Source organism: Salvelinus alpinus, chromosome 8, assembly GCF_045679555.1.
Source record: "Salvelinus alpinus chromosome 8, SLU_Salpinus.1, whole genome shotgun sequence".
NCBI lineage: Eukaryota > Metazoa > Chordata > Actinopteri > Salmoniformes > Salmonidae > Salvelinus > Salvelinus alpinus.
Genome location: NC_092093.1, coordinates 7,160,387 through 7,183,338, shown reverse-complemented (window position 1 = coordinate 7,183,338; position 22,952 = coordinate 7,160,387). Strand labels below are relative to the sequence as shown.

Sequence of the window (22,952 nt, the reverse complement as noted above, 5' to 3'; positions counted from 1 at the left end):
GTGCACTACTGGCACCCTATTCCCTAGTAGTGCACTACTGGCATCCTATTCCCTATATAGTGCACTACTGGCACCCTATTCCCTATATAGTGCACTACTGGCACCCTATTCCCTATATAGTGCACTACTGGCACCCTATTCCCTATATAGTGCACTACTGGCACCCTATTCCCTATTATAGTGTGTTACGTTGGGTGTCACTTGGGACTCAGACTTTGGTTCAGCTGTTATGGAACAAGTCCATCTATCCTCGATGGAGCAAATGATGGTGTATCATTTACTATATTTATCTAGAAATGAAATAAATGCTTCTCAGTGAAGTACTATTATGAGCAGCGATAACAAGGATAAGACAGGGATGGGATAGCGGGCACTGCGTGGGTCTGGTTTGTGTCAGACATGTTTCAATTTACAATACCATTGATGTTCCACTAGAGGGAGTACTGTCTATTTCAAAAGGACAGTAGCAGCAGTTGATCGGTCCACCTTCGTTACCAAGTTAATTACTGATGCCGATATTCTACCATTTTCCTCTAACAACAGTGATTAACGCAATCAGATCAATAAAATCACCTCAAGAGTAATTGCATGCTATCAAAATAGCCTACAAGCGACATTGATCCTTGGACAAGTAATAATAAAGTCATACAACTAAACTTTATCACTTTAAACTATAAGAAATATATAAAATATGATAAACGTTTAGAATTACATATGATATGACACATTATATTGAACTGATAATAAGTTATATTTTGAGATTTGAGAACTTCTACACAGAATAGAGTTATGGTCATGGGATAGATAACCTGTGGTCCTTCCTCCATCAAAACGTCACAGCCGTCCGTATAAAACAAACGTGAGCCCGTGCTGGAGGGCGCACAGCTCTGCAACGTGAAGTTAGTCGGGCACTGTCAGGAGAAGGTGCGTGCGGGTCAGTGGCACGAAGTTGTTCATGACAATTAAACAATACATAAAGGAAGGATGCACAGTTGTGGGGCGAGGCGGGCGACCTAAGTGAACGAAAAGGGTTAAATAGAAGAATGAGAAAGAAAAGTCCATAGGCGGTATGCGTTCAGCTACTAGAATGATGATTGAGACCGTTATTGCGCTGATTAGATTTTAGTTTGGCCTGCGCTTTGGGAATTGATTAATATGGAACCGCTGGGCGATAGATGTCTGATGGCTGAATACACACCTGGATTTCTATGGATCACAAACCAGCGAAAATGGATTTCCTCGGGAGAGGACATACGTGTATGAAGAAGCCAAATGAAAGTGCGAGAAAATAGTTTTTGTAAACTGCTATGAAGTTGATTTTGAAAGTTTAAACATACTTTTACGCGTAGGAACCTTGGGAAATAGTCACCGGTGTGAATCCGTTATTAGACTAAATTTGTTTACCTAAGTGCTTCACAAACCAAGTGCATCATTGAGCAACAGAAACATGTATCTCGGTAAAGCTCTTGTGTTGGTCCTTCTCCTAGACTACACGACCATCAGTCTGTCTCTGTCAACCTGCGCCACGGTGGATATCGATCATGTGAAGCGGAAGAGGTTCGAGGCGATACGGGGACAGATACTGAGTAAGCTCCGGCTGACCAGCCCGCCACACTCCCTGGGACCCAGTCAGGTCTCCTACCAGATCCAGTCGTTGTATAACAGTACCCGGGAGCTGCTTGAGGAGTTGGGGAGAGACCAGCAGCAAAGTTGCGGCCAGGACAACACGGAGACCGAATATTATGCCAAAGAGATATACAAATTCAACATGGTCCAGGGACCGCCGGAAAATAGTAGGCTAAGTCGTGTTATGTTATATTAATCTTAATGCTCTTTTGGTTGATAAGCTATTTTCTATTGTTATTTTTGGTAACTCTGTTTGATGGTAGGTGGGTGCTCCATTAAATCAAATCAAATGTATTTATATAGCCCTTCGTACATCAGCTGATATCTCAAAGTGCTGTACAGAAACCCAGCCTAAAACCCCAAACAGCAAGCAATGCAGGTGTAGAAGCACGGTGGCTAGGGAAAACCTCCCTAGAAAGGCCAGAACCTAGGATGAAACCTAGCGAGGAACCATTACGCACGAGATCAATGAATAGAGAGCGTGCCAAATGCGTAATTTTGAAAACTTTAAAATTAGTGGTTTATCTATTTGTCTTGACAATGATGGTTCCTATGTGGGCTTTACATAGTTGATAGTTGACAACGGATAGGAACCAACCAAACTCTGTATGTTGCATATATGGAGTGTGTGGTATACAGTAGACCAGCGTTTAGGACTTCTGTGAAATGTGGGACTTGTAGAAGCTATGTTGTGGATTTAACCTGGAAGTTGCCTCGGCTCTTTCCCCCAACCTATTTCAATCCAGAAGACTGGTGTTTTGTGTAAAGTCCTTCCTACTCCTCCTTCCCACTCCTCCTCTTCCCTCCCTCTTTTTCCACCATGGACCCAGTCCCTCTCACCAGATGTGTCCGTTTTAGTTTCAGCCAGGCCCAAATGAGAGGGACATCTGCACAAGCTGATTGGAACAGGGCTGAGGAACGGAAGGGGAAGCCTTGCTGAAGGGAGATAGGAAAAGTTAACATGGAGACAGGAAAACTTAGCTGAGGGGAGGACAGGGAAAGTTAACATGGAGACAGGAAAACTTAGCTGAGGGGAGGACAGGGAAAGTTAACATGGAGACAGGAAAACTTAGCTGAGGGGAGGACAGGGAAAGTTAACATGGAGACAGAAACTTAGCTGGGGGGAGGACAGGGAAAGTTAACATGGAGACAGGAAAACTTAGCTGAGGGGAGGACAGGGAAAGTTAACATGGAGACAGGAAAACTTAGCTGGGGGGAGGACAGGGAAAGTTAACATGGAGACAGGAAAACTTAGCTGAGGGGAGGACAGGGAAAGTTAACATGGAGACAGGGTAGAGAGGGAGAGGGAGGGGGGGGGTAGAAAGAGAGGGAGGGGTATAGAGGGAGAGGGAGGTTTAGTGTTTTTAAGTGTGGAAGAATTGGAAGAAGCCCTTCTGGGTCGACGCAAAGCCCATTGCATCATGGTCCCTTTGAAATCATCAAGTGTTGTAGTAAAATGCCTCTCCCTCCCCCATAGCTCTGTGTTGGATCATATAAAGAGGTCTTGACAAAAAGCAACACAGCGTGGACAGATTGCTGCCTTTTAGCTCCCCTACTACGTCCCGAAGCCCAGTTAAAAGCACAATGTAAACAAACATAATGAGTGATGAATATTGAGGAGGCTCCAGGGGTGAAGTTTCCTCTAGGGACAAATCTAGGATCAGCTTCCCCCTCCTTCAATCCTAACTTTAACAATTAGTGGGGGGGGGGGATGCAAACCTGACCCAAGATCAGTGTCTAGGGGCAACTTCACAAAACTGGCTCCGGGATGAAGTTACCCCTAGACACAGATCTAGGATCAGCTTCCCCTCCCCCCAATACAACCTTATCCATGAGTGGGGAAAAAGTCAAACTGACCCAAGATCAGTGTCTAGGGGAAACTTCACCCTCCTCCCATTTAGGATACACCATTTCTCTGGTTTACAAAACTCTATAGCGTTACAGTTTTCCCTGGGGGTCAAAGGTCAAACTATCTTAATGATCTCGATCAATATTGATATCGATTGATGATCTTCCTCTTTAGCCACTTGGCTCATCCTAATAAACTATTATCCCCTATAGTGTATAGAAAAATAGTTATCTGTAATAGTATAGGTTACTGTTAGGTGACAATAGGTGACAATAGTAATCTGTAACAGTATAGGTTACTGTTAGGTGACAATAGGTGACAATAGGTGACAATAGTCATCTGTAACAGTATAGGTTACTGTTAGGTGACAATAGGTGACAATAGTCATCTGTAACAGTATAGGTTACTGTTAGGTGACAATAGTCATCTGTAACAGTATAGGTTACTGTTAGGTGACAATAGGTGACAATAGTCATCTGTAACAGTATAGGTTACTGTTAGGTGACAATAGGTGACAATAGTCATCTGTAACAGTATAGGTTACTGTTAGGTGACAATAGTCATCTGTAACAGTATAGGTTACTGTTAGGTGACAATAGGTGACAATAGTCATCTGTAACAGTATAGGTTACTGTTAGGTGACAATAGGTGACAATAGTCATCTGTAACAGTATAGGTTACTGTTAGGTGACAATAGTCATCTGTAACAGTATAGGTTGCTGCATACACATGAGATACAATACAACATAACTATAAATTAAAGTTAAAAAACAGTGCAAAGTGCATAAGAGAGCTTATTAAAAAAGCTGGGTACACTTGTCAGTTGTCAATAGCGGCATCATGCATAGATAGAATTCTCCCCAATGGGAATAATGACTTCAGCATATGCTGCTTTCTGGAAGGAGCCAGCAGCAAACATGGAGGATGGTTTTTATATATTCTCTGTTGTGCACATTGCCCTTTCCCTCAGCTGGCTACAGACTTTTAGAATTCCACTTACCTCAGAGAGGAAGAGAGCTACGTTTTTGAAATGTCTTCCAATGCCAGGAAGACTGTCTTCACACCGCTGTAGGAGTGAGTCTTTATACCTGAGAATTTCTAGTGGCTTGAATTACTCAAGAAAATAGTGCACACCGGTTGAACATTGTTATACAGCGGGAAGATAAAGTATGTGAACCCTTTAGAATGACCTGGATAAATTGGTCATAAACCCTTTATCTGATGTTCATCTAGGTCACAACAATAGACAAACACAGTCTACTTAAACTAATAACACACAAACAATTATAATGTTTCATGTCTTTATTGAACAAACCGTGTAAACATTTACAGTGCAGGTTGGAAAAAGTATGTGAACCCTTGGATTTAATAACTGGTTGACCTTCCTTTGGCAGCAATAACCTCAACCAAACGTTTTCTGTAGTTGCGGATCAGACCTGCACAACGGTCAGGAGGAATTTTGGATCATTCCTCTTTACAAAACTGTTTCAGTTCCACAATATTCTTGGGATGTCTGGTGTGAACTGCTCTCTTGAGGTCATGCCACAGCATCTCAATCAGGTTGAGGTCAGGACTCTGACTGGGCCACTCCAGGAGGCGTATTTTCTTCTGTTGAAGCCATTCTGTTGTTGATTTACTTCTGTCTTGTGGGTTGTTGTCCTGTTGCATCACCTAACTTCTGTTGAGCTTCAATTGGTGGACAGATGGCCTTACATTCTCCTACAAAATTTCTTGATAAACTTGGGAATTGATTTTTCCGTCGATGATAGCAAGCTGTCCAGGCCCTGAGGCAGCAAAGCAGCCCCAAACCATGATGCTCCCTCCACCATACTTTACAGTTGGGATGAGGTTTTGTTGTTGGTGTGCTTTGCCTTTTTTTCCCCCACACATAGTGTTGTGTGTTCCTTCCAAACAACTCAATTTTAGTTTCATCTGTCCACAGAATATTTTTCCAGTAGCGCTGTGGAACATCTAGGTGCACTTTTGCGAACTTCAGACGTGCAGCAATGTTTTTTTGGACAGCAGTGGCTTCTTCCGTGGTGTCCTCCCATGAACACCATTCTTGTTTAGTGTTTTACGTATTGTAGATTCGTCAACAATAACGTTAGCATCTTTCAGATATTTCTGTAAGTCTTTAGCTGACACTCTAGGATTCTTCTTAACCTCATTGAGCATTCTGCACTGTGCTCTTGCAGTCGTCTTTGCAGGACGGCCACTCCTAGGGAGAGTAACAACAGTGTTGAAATTTCTCCATTTATAGACAATTTGTCTTACCGTGGACTGACTTTTAGAGATATTATGTAACCCTTTCCAGCTTTATGTAAGGCAACAATTCTTACTCTTAGGTCTTCTGAGATCTCTTTTGTTTAAGGCGTGGTTCACATCAGGCAATGCTTCTTGTGAATAGCAAACTCAAATTTTGTGAGTGTTTTTTACAGGGCAGGGCAACTCTAACCAACATCTCCAATCTCATCTCATTGATTTGACTCCAGGTTAGTTGACTCCTGACTCCAATTAGCTTTTGGAGAAGTCATTAGCCTTGGGGGTTCACATACTTTTTCCAACCTACAGTGTGAATGTTTAAATGATGTATTCAATATTAGACAAGAAAAATAAAATAATTTGTGTGTTATTAGTTAAACACACTGCTTGTCTATTGTTGTGACTTAGATCAGATCAAATGTTATGTAAAATTTATGCAGAAATCCAGGTAATTCCAAAGGGTTCACATACTTTTTCTTGCCACTGTAGAGCCACTGGCCAATATGGTACCCCCGATTGTGTAAATAAAGAGTGCACATATCATGATGACATTATATTAGTGTTATGATGAACCTCCCTTTGCCAGATGGACTTCACCAGGTGCACAAACTTCCTCAGATAAAGAAAATCTTTCAAGATATATCCCTTGATCAAGGTGCTTTCCACCTTACTAGATCTGTTCAAAGCCTTATCTACTTCAGCCCCCTCCTACTTCAGACCAGACCCCTCCTACTTCAGACCAGACCCCTCCTGCTTCAGACCAGACCCCTCCTACTTCGGGCCAAACCCCTCCTACTTCGGGTCAGACCCCTCCTGCTTCGGGCCAAACCCCTCCTACTTCGGACCAGACCCCTCTTGCTTCAGACCAAACCCCTCCTACTTCGGACCAGACCCCTCCTACTTCGGGCCAAACCCCTCCTACTTCGGGCCAGACCCCTCCTGCTTCGGACCAGACCCCTCCTGCTTCGGACCAGACCCCTCCTGCTTCGGACCAGACCCCTCCTGCTTCGGACCAGACCCCTCCTGCTTCGGACCAGACCCCTTCTACTTCAGACCAGACCCCTCCTACTTCAGACCAGACCCCTCTTGCTTCAGACCAGACCCCTCCTCCTTCGGGCCAAACCCCTCCTACTTCGGGCCAGACCCCTCCTACTTCGGACCAGACCCCTCCTACTTCGGACCAGACCCCTCCTACTTCGGACCAGACCCCTCCTGCTTCGGACCAGACCCCTCCTGCTTCGGACCAGACCCCTCCTGCTTCGGACTAGACCCCTCCTACTTCAGACCAGACCCCTCCTACTTCAGACCAGACCAGACCCCTCCTACTTCGGACCAGACCCCTCCTACTTCAGACCAGACCAGACCCCTCCTACTTCAGACCAGACCTCTACTACTTCAGACCAGACCAGACCTCTCCTACTTCAGACAAGACCCCTCCTACTTCGGACCAGACCCCTCCTACTTCAGACCAGACCAGACCTCTTCTACTTCAGACCAGACCCCTCCTACTTCAGACCAGACCTCTTCTACTTCAGACCAGACCCCTCCTACTTCAGACCAGACCTCTCCTACTTCAGACCAGACCCCTCCTACTTCAGACCAGACCCCTCCTACTTCAGACCAGACCCCTCCTACTTCAGACCAGACCCCTCCTACTTCAGACCAGACCCCTCCTACTTCAGACCAGACCAGCCCCCTCCTACTTCAGACCAGACCCCTCCTACTTCGGACCAGACCCCTCCTACTTCGGACCAGACCCCTCCTACTTCAGACCAGACCCCTCCTACTTCAGACCAGACCAGACCCCTCCTACTTCGGACCAGACCCCTCCTACTTCAGACCAGACCTCTACTACTTCTTCAGACCAGAGTAACTGTGAGTCACACCAGAATAAGTGTTTTAGAGGGAGGTGAGAGACTGAGAGGACTGGCTTCCTGTGTTTGCAGAGAGGCGTATTTCCCAGAAAGTCCTGCGGTCAAGACCTAACTGGTGGACAGATACAGCACAAAGAACCCAAAACAGTGCACGACTAGACTCTCATCAAAGGTAGGGAATAGGGTGCCATTTGGGACGGAGCATAGGTCTCTGTCACTCTCTCTGCCTCTCCTCTCTCTCTCTCTCTCTCTATCTTTGTATCTCTTTCTGACTCCTCTCTGTCTCTGTCTTTTCTCTCTCTCTCTCTATCTTTGTCTCTCTTTCTGACTCCTCTCTGTCTCTGTCTTTTCTCTCTCTCTCTCTCTCTCTCTTTCTCTCTATCTTTGTCTCTCTTTCTGACTCCTCTCTGTCTCTGTCTTTTCTCTCTCTCTCTCTCTCTCTTTCTCTCTATCTTTGTCTCTCTTTCTGACTCCTCTCTGTCTCTGTCTTTTCCCTCTCTTTCTGAAGAAGTTTTGCTTTCGCTGGATCTGCTGTTGACATCCCGAGCCAGTGACATCACTCCTTTCCTTTCCCACCTCTTTAGTGTGGTGTGGACAAACACGTTTGCTCCTGACAGCTCTGCTGAAAGGCTTTAGGTACACTGTTGACATTTGGCGGATCTAAGGCTAGCGTCTGCACCGCCTCAAATCCCTGACAGGTGCAAATGAAAGAAAGTTAAAGGGAAAGAAAGGGATGGACAGGGTAGGGGAGACAGGAGACAGACAGGGTAATTTGAGGGCAGGGATGGAGGAGCCGAGGGTAGGTGTTGTAGAGAAGTCATCATGTGGTCGGAGCCGAAGGGCTGTGAGTGCTGGATCAAATCAAATGTATTTATATAGCCCTTCTTACATCAGCTGATATCTCAAAGTGCTGTACAGAAACCCAGCCTAAAACCCCAAACAGCAAGCAATGCAGGTGTAGAAGCACGGTGGCTAGGAAAAACTCCCTAGAAAGGGCCAAAACCAAGGAAGAAACATAGAGAGGAACCAGGCTATGAGGGGTGGCCAGTCCTCTTCTGGCTGTGCCGGGTGGAGATTATAACAGAACATGGCCAAGATGTTCAAATGTTCATGAATGACCAGCATGGTCAAATAATAATAATCACAGTAGTTGTCGAGGGTGCAGCAAGTCAGCACCTCAGGAGTAAATGTCAGTTGGCTTTTCATAGCCGATCATTAAGAGTATCTCTACCGCTCCTGCTGTCTCTAGAGAGTTGAAAATAGCAGGTCTGGGACAGGTAGCACGTCCGGTGAACAGGTCAGGGTTCCATAGCCGCAGGCAGAACAGTTGAAACTGGAGCAGCAACACGGCCAGGTGGACTGGGGACAGCAAGGAGTCATCATGCCAGGTAGTCCTGAGGCATGGTCCTAGGGCTCAGGTCCTCCGAGAGAGAGAAAGAAAGAGAGAATTAGAGAGAGCATACTTAAATTCACACAGGACACCGGAAAGGACAGGTGAAGTACTCCAGATATAACAAACTGACCCTAGCCCCCCGACACATTAACTACTGCTGCATAAATACTGGAGGCTGAGACAGGAGGGTTCAGGAGACACTGTGGCCCCATCCGATGATACCCCCGGACAGGGCCAAACAGGAAGGATATAACCCCACCCACTTTGCCAAAGCACAGCCCCCACACCACTAGGGATATCTTCAACCACCAACTCTGGTCTGGGCTGGTCTGGTCTGTACTGGGCTGGTCTGTACTGGTTTGGGCTGGGCTATCCCTGTATTCACAAACCCAGAGTAGTAGGAGAGCTGATATAGGATTCGTTTTACCTTTTAGATCATGTTGAATAAGATTAATATGGACAGAGAGGACCTGATCTTATATCAGCACTCTGAATATGGTGGGAGATCTGGTGTAGGGGGTCAATCCCAGCCCACTGAGGACAGCACGGTTTTTTGATACGCCGAATACCAGAGAGGTGAAGTCACTTCAAGTCAAACAGGGACACTACTTCACTGAGAAAATAAATGTACCCCCCCCCCCCCCCCCCCCCGCCGCCACCCACCCCACCCCCAGGCGCTTCTAGCCCCTCTGACTTCAGCTGATAACGGAAGCCTGTTATCAAGTTACATGCCGAAGCCATGCGTAAGTGGTCCATTCAGGAAAGTAGTAAAGTCGTTTGAGGGCATGGACTGCATTACATCATTAACGAGTACTGGCTGTGTCACAAATGGAAATCATATTTCCTATATAGTGCAATTCCTTTTTGACCAAAGCTCTATGGGTAGTGGTCAAAAGTAGTGCACTACATAGGAAATGGGGTGCCATTTGGGACGAACACAATGTGAGCTGTGACTAAATTTGGCGCGGGAAAACAACTGGTCTGAAGAGATGAACTACGTTAAGGAGGAAATGTGGTGTCTACTGAACTATGCAGGGGAAGTATCTACCTAGTCAACTCTTGGTCTATCAGCGGTGATTCAACGTGTATCTACGCACACAAGATGTTGAAAAGACTTTGAAAATACATATTTGTGGTTTGAAAAGATGTCTTTCAACCAATTTTGATCAATGTGTAGGAAGTTTTCTGACATTTAATTTTTTTATAAGGGCGTCAATTGCTTGTCTGAGAAGGTATTAGATTCACGTTGACATTCATTCTGTACAAAGCGGACAGTTTTATGTAACGGAGGTAAGAACGTGACATAAGCTCACTCCACAGCTACCTTGAAATGTCGCGGATGGGGCCCCTCAAGAAGTACCTTTTTTGAGTGGCTCAACCCATTGGTTATGTTGTCAAAACAGGGCGGTCACATGTGTTGCGAGGCAGAACCTCCCTGGTTTGAGCCAGCAAGTCGGACGGCAGGGAGGCTAGCTGTTAGCGGCACCCTCACCCCTGTGAAGTTTGCAATGATAACTTGTGGTTAAAAACCAGTCTGGAGTCTACTGGTTTAGCTTTGTGGTAAACTTACAGCATGTTGGTTTGAAAGCAACATTGTTACTGAGCTGGGTCTCTTCTGTCTGTAGAAAGAGGAATTGGCGTGTTCAACTAAATATGCTGTTATAACAAAGTCTTTGTGTGCTGAGTTCATAAGGCATATACTGGGAAAAAGGGAAATCCTACAGTGAAATATTATTATTTTTTTTTTTTTTCAAGCAGCAGAGGTCAGAGCAAACGGACTCATTTGGGTGACAGCCTTCATCAATGTTTGGATAAAAATAGGCATTCACCAATATGTATAGATGACCTCACATTGTAGCAGTACTTCCTTCCTTTTCCTCCTCTGACTGTTATAGGTGACCTTCCCTACGGCCCGGGGGACATCGCCTCCAAAGTGATCAAGCATCTCTTTCTTCTGTCTCCTGTCTCTCTCTCTTACAGAAGACCTGCCTGGCTGTGCTAAGAGTATTAACATCAGTGTGCAAGCATTACTGAGCTCTGTCCTCCTATGCCTGTTTCTTACAAATAAACTGCCCTACTGTCTGTCTCCAACAGCCTGCCCTACTGTCTGTCTCCAACAGCCTGCCCTACTGTCTGTCTCCTGTCTGTCTCCAACAACCTGCCCTACTGTCTCCTGTCTGTCTCCAACAACCTGCCCTACTGTCTCCTGTCTGTCTCCAACAACCTGCCCTACTGTCTCCTGTCTGTCTCCAACAACCTGCCCTACTGTCTCCTGTCTGTCTCCAACAACCTGCCCTACTGTCTCCTGTCTGTCTCCAACAACCTGCCCTACTGTCTCCTCTCTGTCTCCAACAGCCTGCCCTACTGTCTGTCTCCTCTCTGTCTCCAACAGCCTGCCCTACTGTCTGTCTCCTCTCTGTCTCCAACAGCCTGCCCTACTGTCTGTCTCCTCTCTGTCTCCAACAGCCTGCCCTACTGTCTGTCTCCTCTCTGTCTCCAACAGCCTGCCCTACTGTCTGTCTCCTCTCTGTCTCCAACAGCCTGCCCTACTGTCTGTCTCCTCTCTGTCTCCAACAGCCTGCCCTACTGTCTGTCTCCTCTCTGTCTCCAACAACCTGCCCTACTGTCTCTCCTCTCTGTCTCCAACAACCTGCCCTACTGTCTCCTGTCTGTCTCCAACAACCTGCCCTACTGTCTCCTGTCTGTCTCCAACAACCTGCCCTACTGTCTCCTGTCTGTCTCCAACAACCTGCCCTACTGTCTCCTGTCTGTCTCCAACAACCTGCCCTACTGTCTCCTGTCTGTCTCCAACAACCTGCCCTACTGTCTCCTGTCTGTCTCCAACAACCTGCCCTACTGTCTGTCTCCTCTCTGTCTCCAACAGCCTGCCCTACTGTCTGTCTCCTCTCTGTCTCCAACAGCCTGCCCTACTGTCTGTCTCCTCTCTGTCTCCAACAGCCTGCCCTACTGTCTGTCTCCAACAGCCTGCCCTACTGTCTGTCTCCTCTCTGTCTCCAACAACCTGCCCTACTGTCTGTCTCCTCTCTGTCTCCAACAGCCTGCCCTACTGTCTGTCTCCTCTCTGTCTCCAACAGCCTGCCCTACTGTCTGTCTCCAACAGCCTGCCCCACTGTCTGTCTCCTCTCTGTCTCCAAAAACCTGCCATACTGTCTGTCTCCAACAACCTGCCATACTGTCTGTCTCCTCTCTGTCTCCAACAACCTGCCATACTGTCTGTCTCCTCTCTGTCTCCAACAGCCTGCCATACTGTCTGTCTCCTCTCTGTCTCCAACAACCTGCCATACTGTCTGTCTCCTCTCTGACTCCAACAACGTGCCCTACTCTCCCAATGCCATCACCTCCAACCAGTCTATTGGTTAAAATTTGTAGGAACATAATCTGGTTCATTGTTACTGACTGTGGTCTCTTCTCTCTGTCCTACAGATGACCTTCCCTACTGTCCTAAAGGCATCACCTCCAAAGTGTTCCGTTTCAACGTGTCGGCCATGGAGAGGAACTCCACCAACCTGTTCCGAGCCGAGTTCCGTGTTCTCAGGGTTCCAAACTCTGCTGCCAATAGGAACGAACAGAGGGTCGAGCTCTACCAGGTATGTAAAGGTACCCAATCCGTCTGTCCATGTCCTTCAGAGATCTTTAACTCCACCTGACCCCAAGAAATAACTGCATAGTTTTCTAAGGACCTGAAGCGAGGCGACCGTCTCTGTCATCTGGCAGAGCCTGTTCACGTCGCTATCATCCAGAAGGCGAGGTCAGTACAGGGACATCAAAGCTGGGACCGAGAGACTGAAAAACAGCTTCTATCTCAAGGCCATCAGACTGTTAAACAGCCATCACTAACATAGAGTGGCTGCTGCCTACATACAGACTCAAATCTCTGGCCACTTAAATAAATTGACTTAATAAATGTATCACTAGTCACTTTAAATAATGGCACTTTAATAATGTTTACATATCCTACATTACTCTTCTCATATGTATATACTGTATTCTATACCACCTACTGCATCTTGCCTATGCCTTTCGGCCTTCGCTAATCCATATATTTATATGTACATATTCTCATTCATCCCTTTACATTTGTGTGTATAAGGTAGTTGTTGTGAATTTGTTAGATTACTTGTTAGATATTACTGCATCGTTGGGAACTAGAAACACAAGCGTTTCGCTACACTCGCGTGAACATCTGCTAACCATGTGTATGTGACCAATAAAATGTGATTTGACAATGATAAGTCTTTCCTCCTAGTTTCATGTAGAGGCGTGGAACACAAAGGCCTGCAAAGCAACATCCATGTCATCAGGCATAAACATGGAATGTGTGTCCCAAATGACACCCTATTCCCTATATAGTGCACTACTTTAGACCAGATCCCTATGGCACCCTATTCCCTATATAGTGCACTACTTTAGACCAGATCCCTATGGCACCCTATTCCCTATATATAGTGCACTACTTTAGACTATATCCCTATTGGCCTTGATCAAAAGGTAGTGTACTGTAAAGGGACTAGGGTGCCATTTGGGACGTAACAGTTGTCAATTTAATACTGCTAGAAGTCGTGCTCTTTAAGCAGGGGGTGAAAGAGTATGTGAGGGAGGGGCCTGGTAGAGGTAACACAGTGCTCCAAGATGTGAGGGAGGGGCCTGGTAGAGGTAACACAGTGTCCCAAGATGTGAGGGAGGAGCCTGGTAGAGGTAACACAGTGCTCCAAGATGTGAGGGAGGAGCCTGGTAGAGGTAACACAGTGCTCCAAGATGTGAGGGAGGAGCCTGGTAGAGGTAACACAGTGCTCCAAGATGTGAGGGAGGAGCCTGGTAGAGGTAACACAGTGTCCCAAGATGTGAGGGAGGAGCCTGGTAGAGGTAACACAGTGTCCCAAGATGTGAGGGAGGAGCCTGGTAGAGGTAACACAGTGTCCCAAGATGTGAGGGAGGAGCCTGGTAGAGATAACACAGTGCCCCAAGATGTGAGGGAGGAGCCTGGTAGAGGTAACACAGTGCTCCAAGATGTGAGGGAGGGGCCTGGTAGAGGTAACACAGTGTCCCAAGATGTGAGGGAGGAGCCTGGTAGAGGTAACACAGTGTCCCAAGATGTGAGGGAGGAGCCTGGTAGAGGAACACAGTGCTCCAAGATGTGAGGGAGGAGCCTGGTAGAGGTAACACAGTGTCCCAAGATGTGAGGGAGGAGCCTGGTAGAGGTGACACAGTGTCCCAAGATGTGAGGGAGGAGCCTGGTAGAGGTAACACAGTGTCCCAAGATGTGAGGGAGGAGCCTGGTAGAGGTAACACAGTGTCCCAAGATGTGAGGGAGGAGCCTGGTAGAGGAACACAGTGCTCCAAGATGTGAGGGAGGAGCCTGGTAGAGGTAACACAGTGTCCCAAGATGTGAGGGAGGAGCCTGGTAGAGGTGACACAGTGTCCCAAGATATGAGGGAGGAGCCTGGTAGAGGTAACACAGTGTCCCAAGATGTGAGGGAGGAGCCTGGTAGAGGTAACACAGTGCTCCAAGATGTGAGGGAGGAGCCTGGTAGAGGTAACACAGTGCTCCAAGATGTGAGGGAGGAGCCTGGTAGAGGTAACACAGTGTCCCAAGATGTGAGGGAGGAGCCTGGTAGAGGTAACACAGTGCTCCAAGATGTGAGGGAGGAGCCTGGTAGAGGTAACACAGTGTCCCAAGATGTAAGGGAGGAGCCTGGTAGAGGTAACACAGTGTTCCAAGATGTGAGGGAGGAGCCTGGTAGAGGTGACACAGTGTCCCAAGATGTGAGGGAGGGGCCTGGTAGAGGTAACACAGTGCCCCAAGATGTGAGGGAGGAGCCTGGTAGAGGTAACACAGTGTCCCAAGATGTGAGGGAGGAGCCTGGTAGAGGTAACACAGTGTTCCAAGATGTGAGGGATGAGCCTGGTAGAGGTAACACAGTGTCCCAAGATGTGAGGGAGGAGCCTGGTAGAGGTAACACAGTGTTCCAAGATGTGAGGGAGGAGCCTGGTAGAGGTAACACAGTGTCCCAAGATGTGAGGGAGGAGCCTGGTAGAGGTAACACAGTGTTCCAAGATGTGAGGGAGGAGCCTGGTAGAGGTAACACAGTGTCCCAAGATGTGAGGGAGGAGCCTGGTAGAGGTAACACAGTGTCCCAAGATGTGTGGGAGGAGCCTGGTAGAGGTAACACAGTGTCCCAAGATGTAAGGGAGGAGCCTGGTAGAGGTAACATAGTGTCCCAAGATGTGAGGGAGGAGCCTGGTAGAGGTAACACAGTGTTCCAAGATGTGATGGAGGAGCCTGGTAGAGGTAACACAGTGTCCCAAGATGTGAGGGAGGAGCCTGGTAGAGGTAACACAGTGCCCCAAGATCCTTCACGCACAGCAGCGTCACCTCCCAGACATTATTTAAAACAAATATCTACAATTCAATAGCTTTTGTTTTGCTAAGGAGCATGATCGGTAGTGGACTTTTTACATTTTCATATGGCCAGAAAGTTTAGTTTAGATAGGTTTACCATACTGACATTGACAACAAAAACAAGTTGCCTCCTATTCCACATCCCCATTATTAAAACGTCAGTTTCAAATGAGGAAGTGGAGAGAGACGATGATATCCAGCTTGTGGTTTGGTGGTGGGCAGCTGCCAGAACCTAACTATGGCTCGCCAGGCCTGGAGGATGTGTACAGGGTCTGGCTCAGGGCAGGGTAACGCTAGTGTGTCCTGGAGGATGTGTACAGGGTCTGGCTCGGGGCAGGGTAACGCTGGTGTGTCCTGGAGGATGTGTACAGGGTCTGGCTCAGGGCAGGGTAACGCTGGTGTGTCCTGGAGGATGTGTACAGGGTCTGGCTCGGGGCAGGGTAACGCTGGTGTGTCCTGGAGGATGTGTACAGGGTCTGGCTCGGGGCAGGGTAACGCTGGTGTGTCCTGGAGGATGTGTACAGGGTCTGGCTCGGGGCAGACTGTACACTCTGTACACTCTTGCCTGCATCTAGTTGAATAATAAGTCCAACAGTTGAAAACGAGAGTTTAAATTGGACAAATTCAGGAATGTTTATCCTTGTTTTGTTCAGTTTGCTTCCGTTTAAGAAACGTTTTAACAGAATCGGCAGAATGAATACACCACAATACACCTCCTCTGATGAGCCTCCACTGTTTAAGTATTTTAATTGAGTCTGTTTTAGGATGCCGATTCACTTTATTTTTTTTTATTTTTTTTAACTTGAATGTTCCCAAAACATTCTACAAGCATCTCTCTCTAAAGCCTCTGCTCTAGAATATGACATGCAGTGCCATGGCAGTAATGGCAGAAATGATGTCCTTATTGTAGAGTTTATTTATGCCTCTCACAAGTTACTTAATGTCTCCACTAGTTGCAAAAGCATCAGTGTAGTGACTCTGTATCGTTCGTATACAGTAACTCACCTACCCTTGGTTGTCAGATCCTGAGGCCAGACGAGCACATAGCTAAGCAGCGCTACATCGGAGCCAAGAACGTGCTGACCAAGGGAACGTCAGAGTGGGTCTCCTTCGACGTGACAGAGACGGTACGGGAGTGGCTGATGTACAGAGGTGAGGGATGCCACGATTTGATTAATTAATTGATTGTAGTGTTGAGCATTTTAGTGCATTTTGAGGTCGGTTTGGGTTTTAGCGAAAAAATATAAACAATTATAATACATGAAATGCATTATGTGGGTTGAACGCTGTAACACAGAATAAAACAATGAATAAAAGTCCCATGATGGTAGTGACTGTCCATTACAGCTGATCACTTATTAACAATCATTTATTCACATTACTTTAATATATATATAAATGTCAGCTGTTGTGTATATTACATTCGTTTTACCTAATGACTTTATTATTATTTAGTTCCCAAGTCATCATCTCATCTCTATAGAGCTGCTGTCTGACAAATTCACTATTTTAGTAGTTCTTCAAAGTAAATAAGGCATACTTTTAATGACTGCTGAATACCACCTGTCAATCACTTCATGTATTTTCAGGCTCATAACCCAACTGCTTTCTATCCCCCTCCATCTTCTCTCTGTCTCCATGTTAAGTTTTAGCGCCCATGCAAAGGATTCTGGTCATTGTAGTTAATTACCACATTTTCTGCACTAAACAATGTACTACCCAAAATATAAACGCAACATGTAACAATTTCAACTCATTTTACTGAGTTACAGTTAATAGAAGGAAATCAGTCAATTGAAATAGATTAATTTGGCCCTAATCTATAGATTTCACATGACTGGGCAGTCATGGGTGGGCCTGGCTCCCAAGTGGGTGGGCCTATGCCCTCCCAGGCCCACCCATGACTGTGCGTATGGAACATTTCTGGGATGTTTTATTTCAGCTCATGAAACGTGGGACCAACAATTTACATGTGTTGCATTTATATTTTTGTTCAGTATAGAATATTGGCCAGAAACTACAACTCCCTACTACATCACACAGTTCAGGCTGGATCTGATTTATCCCTACAGAAACTACAACTCCCTACTACATCACACAGTTCAATTCTATACTAATTCGTTAAAAAAATTATAATATTTAGGTTAATTAATCGCTCAGCACTAATTGATTGACATGATGCCTCTCTCCTGTCAGAGACCAACCTGGGTCTGGAGATCAGCGTACACTGCCCCTGCCACACCTTCAACCCCAACGGTGACATCATCGATAATGTGAACGAAGTGCTGGAGGTCAAGTTCAAAGGTCAGTAGGCATAACATTATCTTCTTCGTGTGGTCCATTTTGAACTGACATTCAAATAAAAAAAACACTAAACATAAATAAAAAATAAAAAAAGGCTTTATAAGACACAAAGTCACAAGTGGACTAGCTCAGTAACTGAGGAGGAAGGCCTATGACGTCCTGGGGGACAGCACCCGTTGTCCTCAACCCGCAGTTCAAACTGCTCCCCCATTGGGACGCCGCCTGCTCTGTCTGAAGTGCTCCACCAATAGGAGCAGGGCCATCCACCTGGTTAACAGGACCATCAAGGAATATATAAGGAACTATTCTAGAGATAGTTTAGCCCTGACATGAATTAACAACTGTGGCTTCTGTGAACTTTTAGTTTCTGAAATTGCATCATGCACATTTTTAATTGATGCCTTAAATGTTGATATTGTATTTTTGTGTACTGTTTACGGTTGTCCTAATTTGAAAGCATCCTGTCAGCCCTGAACAAATCGCACCTCTGGGATTAATAAAGTTGTAATTGTAATGACTGACCTTTTGACCTCTCTCTCTCTCTCTGCTGCAGGGGAGAAACGTACAAAATGTCTGACCTGTGCCCTGTAACATGTACTGGCTGATATGTGATGTCTGCCCTCTCTCTGCTGCAGGTATGGAAGGGGAGTACGAGGAGCTGGGTCGCTGGGACCTGGGTCGTCTGAAGAAGAAGAAGAAGAAGAAGAAGCAGAAGGAGGAGTACCTGCCTCACCTCATCCTCATGATGATCCCTCCTCACCGCCTCGACTCACAGCCACGCAGACGCAAACGGGCTCTGGACACCGACTACTGCTTCTCGTGAGGACTGAAACTTTTAGCACTTCTGTTTTCACCTATCAGTTGTCATGTCCTAAAAGGCGCCTTTTAGAAGTTGTTTCTGGTACATCTGTTGTAACATAAAACAACAATAGCAGACGAAGGATCAACGAGCCTGCTAACCTTCCCATATGTGCAATCTGAAACCATTCATGTGTCGGTTGATCAAGACGAGAAACTTTAATAACTTAATTGCAACTTCAACTGACTCTAACTAAAGTTTTTTGTTGTTGTTAAAAAGAACATCGTTGAGTTGTAACTGAACAGTTATCAAAGCGGACTACCTAGTTCATTGTTGTGTAAGTGAGAAGGTATGAGTGATTCAACATAGTTTGTTGTGCCCCTTTCCCAGCACCGTTGAGGAGAACTGCTGTGTCCGTCGTCTCTACATCGACTTCCGTCGGGACCTGGACTGGAAGTGGATCCACGAACCTAAAGGATACTTCGCTAACTACTGTTCTGGACCCTGCCCCTACCTGAGGAGCTCCGACACCACGCACACACAGGTGAGGAGCTCCGACACCACACACACACAGGTGAGGGGCACCGATACCACACACACACAGGTGAGGGCATTCTGATACCACACACACACACACACACACACACACACACACACACACACACACACACACACACACACACACACACACACACACACACACACACACACACACACACACACACACACACACACACACACACACACACACACACACACACACACAGGTGAGGGCATTCTGATACCACGCACACACAGGTGAGTGCATTCTGACACCACACACACACAGGTGAGGGCATTCTGACACCACACACACACAGGTGAGGGCATTCTGATACCACGCACACACAGGTGAGTGCATTCTGACACCACACACGCACAGGTGAGGGCATTCTGACACCACACACACGCACACACACACACACACACACACACACACACACACACACACACCCACACACACACACACACACACACACACACACACACACACACACACACACACACACACACACACACACACACACACACACAGGTGAGGGCAATCTGACACCACACACCACACACACACACAGGTGAGGGCAATCTGACACATCACACACACACACACACACACACACACACACACACACACACACACACACACACACACACACACACACACACACACACACACACACACACACACACACACACACACACACACACACACACAGGTGAGGGCATTCTGACACCACACACACAGGTGAGGGCAATTGTGGTTATTTGCACCAAGGCTATAATGACATAAGAATACAGGCTAGCTAGGTAGCTGCTCAATAGCACATGTAAGGTAGCTAAGGTACAGTGAGACTCAGCAAAATTACATCATACACAGGACTCAACCAGAATAAAATTCAGATCTACCAGGATTGATTTATTTACGCAATTTAGTAAACCGGGACAGTTGCACATGAATCAACATTAGTCCACATTTCAGCTTCCACATCAGAAACACCAAAATGTCTCTTTCACAGCCTAAAATTAACACCTGTCACCTGCGGGTAGATTTTGGCGGGTAAGATATCTATTTCACCAGCCTTGTTGGTGGGAAGTCAGGGCTCTACTGTGCGAGCGTTTCACTTGCGTTTGTGAATAAAAATAGTGAAATATGATCACATTTACAGTAAAAATAAATGCTGCAGTAACTGTTTTCAAAGTATTTCCGCCATTTTGTTTCATAGCTGGTAAATTAATCTCACAAAATCTAAACTACAAATCCTATATAGCCTATTCCACCTCGTGCTGCAACTCTGCCTGGCTGGGAGCTGTGCACACCTGAAGAGCTGAGTGAAATATTGATTTTTAGAAGAGCTGCGCTCATGCATGAAAATAGGTTTAATTTACTTGAAACGAAAGTGAGACTTTGTCCTTGTGTTTCTTGGCTATTTACATTATTTTGTTCACAAGCTAGATTGTTTTTCTATGTTTGAGTTTCAACTGCTAGAGAAGAGACAGCATTTCTACCAGTCTGACTCAATCTCACAGGTACAAACATGACTGGAGTCACGTTACCACGGTAACCTCCCGCTCTTAAAGAGGCAGGTGAACATTTGTCTCGTCTGTGATATTTTGGTTAAACTCAGGTCACAAAAAAATTTAATTATTCAATAGACCACATTTACTTCTTACTAGTAATACATTTATTATATAAACATTAGAAAGCATGTTCATCATTTTCTGTTTTGTTAAAAAATGTAAAAGCCCCAAAAAATATTTTTTGGCTGGTAAAAAAATTGAATGGCTTGTGGACCAAAAAAGTATATTTTATACCCTCATCTCTTTCCTGTTCCTCCATAGCTGCTGAGCCTGTATAACACTCTGAACCCAGAGGCCTCAGCCTCTCCCTGCTGCGTTCCCCAGGACCTGGAGCCTCTTACCATTCTCTACTACTCTGGACGTACCCCTAAAGTAGAGCAGCTATCCAACATGATCGTCAAGTCCTGCAAATGCAGCTGAGGAGGCCAGGAGTAGGTCTGAAGCCTGGGAGTAGGATAGGGGGGAATGGCCCACGTAGGTGACCAGTATTGGGACACTCGAGCCAGTCGGCCTGCCTACCTGTGGAGGACTAGACTACCAACATCCAGGATATTTGTATTAATCAACAAACTACGTGGCCTAGCGCTTAACACCACTTGAACTGAAGGGCCCCATCCTTGTGTAAGGAGGACATACTATGCTAGACTTTGGGATCCGAACTTCTTCATTCTTTTTGATTTGTTCAGTTTAGAGTTAGTAGTTTCCTTTTACAGTTTTCAAACTGAGGTTACTTCCCTTCCTACAAACAAACTGGGTTTCCTTCCTTCCCTTCCTACAAACAAACTGGGTTTCCTTCCTTCCCTTCCTACAAACAAACTGGGTTCCTTCCTTCCTTCCCTTCCTACAAACAAACTGGGTTCCTTCCTTCCTACAAACAAACTGGGTTCCTTCCTTCCCTTCCTACAAACAAACTGGGTTTCCTTCCTTCCCTTCCTACAACCAAACTGGGTTTCCTTCCTTCCCTTCCTATAAACAAACTGGGTTTCCTTCCTTCCCTTCCTACAAACAAACTGGGTTCCTTCCTTACTTCCTATAAACAAACTGGGTTTCCTTCCTTCCTACAAACAAACTGGGGTTCCTTCCTTCCTCCAAACAAACTGGGGTTCCTTCCTTACTTCCTATAAACAAACTGGGTTTCCTTCCTTCCTACAAACAAACTGGGTTTCCTTCCTTCCCTTCCTACAAATAAACTGGGTTTACTTCCTTCCCTTCCTACAAACAAACTGGGTTTACTTCCTTCCCTTCCTACAAACAAACTGGGGTTCCTACCTTCCCTTCCTACAAACAAACTGGGGTTCCTTCCTTCCCTTCCTACAAGCAAAATGGGGTTCCTTCCTTACTTCCTATAAACAAACTGGGGTTCCTTCCTTACTTCCTATAAACAAACTGGGGTTCCTTCCTTCCCTTCCTACAAACAAACTGGGGTTCCTACCTTCCCTTCCTACAAACAAACTGGGGTTCCTTCCTTCCCTTCCTACAAACAAACTGGGTTTCCTTCCTTCCTTCCCTTCCTACAAACAAACTGGGGTTCCTTACTTCCTACAAACAAACTGGGGTTCCTTCCTTCCCTTCCTACAAACAAACTGGGGTTCCTTCCTTCCCTTCATACAAACAAACTGGGTTTCCTTCCTTCCTTCCTACAAACAAACTGGGTTTCCTTCCTTCCTTCCTACAAACAAACTGGGGTTCCTTCCTTCCCTTCCTACAAACAAACTGGGGTTCCTTCCTTCCCTTCCTACAAACAAACAGGGTTTCCTTCCTTCCTACAAACAAACTGGGTTCCTTCCTTCCCTTCCTACAAACAAACTGGGTTTCCTTCCCTTCCTATAAACAAACTGGGTTCCTTCCTTCCCTTCCTACAACCAAACTGGGTTTCCTTCCTTCCCTTCCTACAAACAAACTGCGTTTCCTTCCCTTCCTATAAACAAACTGGGTTTCCTTCCTTCCCTTCCTACAAACAAACTGGGTTTCCTTCCCTTCCTATAAACAAACTGGGTTCCTTCCTTCCCTTCCTACAACCAAACTGGGTTTCCTTCCTTCCCTTCCTACAAACAAACTGGGTTTCCTTCCCTTCCTATAAACAAACTGGGTTTCCTTCCTTCCCTTCCTACAAACAAACAGGGTTTCCTTCCTTCCTACAAACAAACTGGGTTCCTTCCTTCCCTTCCTATAAACAAACTGGGTTTCCTTCCCTTCCTATAAACAAACTGGGTTCCTTCCTTCCCTTCCTACAAACAAACTGGGTTCCTTCCTTCCCTTCCTATAAACAAACTGGGTTCCTTCCTTCCCTTCCTACAAACAAACTG

At 46.0% G+C, this 22,952-nt stretch overlaps 1 protein-coding gene across 4 annotated transcripts; it reads left to right on the top strand.

The window, feature by feature from the left end:
* The first annotated feature begins 882 nt into the window (after nt 1-882).
* LOC139582482 (transforming growth factor beta-3 proprotein-like) lies at nt 883-22,155 on the top strand. Of its 4 annotated transcripts, none has more exons than XM_071412529.1 (8): nt 883-1,278; nt 1,488-1,793; nt 12,449-12,612; nt 16,448-16,577; nt 17,622-17,729; nt 18,365-18,548; nt 18,919-19,072; nt 20,908-22,155. In XM_071412529.1, the coding sequence occupies exons 1-8, from the start codon at nt 1,209-1,211 to the stop codon at nt 21,064-21,066; spliced, it is 1,275 nt and encodes a 424-aa protein (XP_071268630.1). In that variant the 5' UTR covers nt 883-1,208; the 3' UTR covers nt 21,067-22,155. The 4 variants fall into 4 exon arrangements, with proteins under 4 accessions (XP_071268630.1, XP_071268629.1, XP_071268632.1 ...); XM_071412528.1 differs by having other exon boundaries at nt 18,919-19,102; XM_071412531.1 differs by having other exon boundaries at nt 883-1,793.
* Nucleotides 22,156-22,952: the final 797 nt, after the last annotated feature.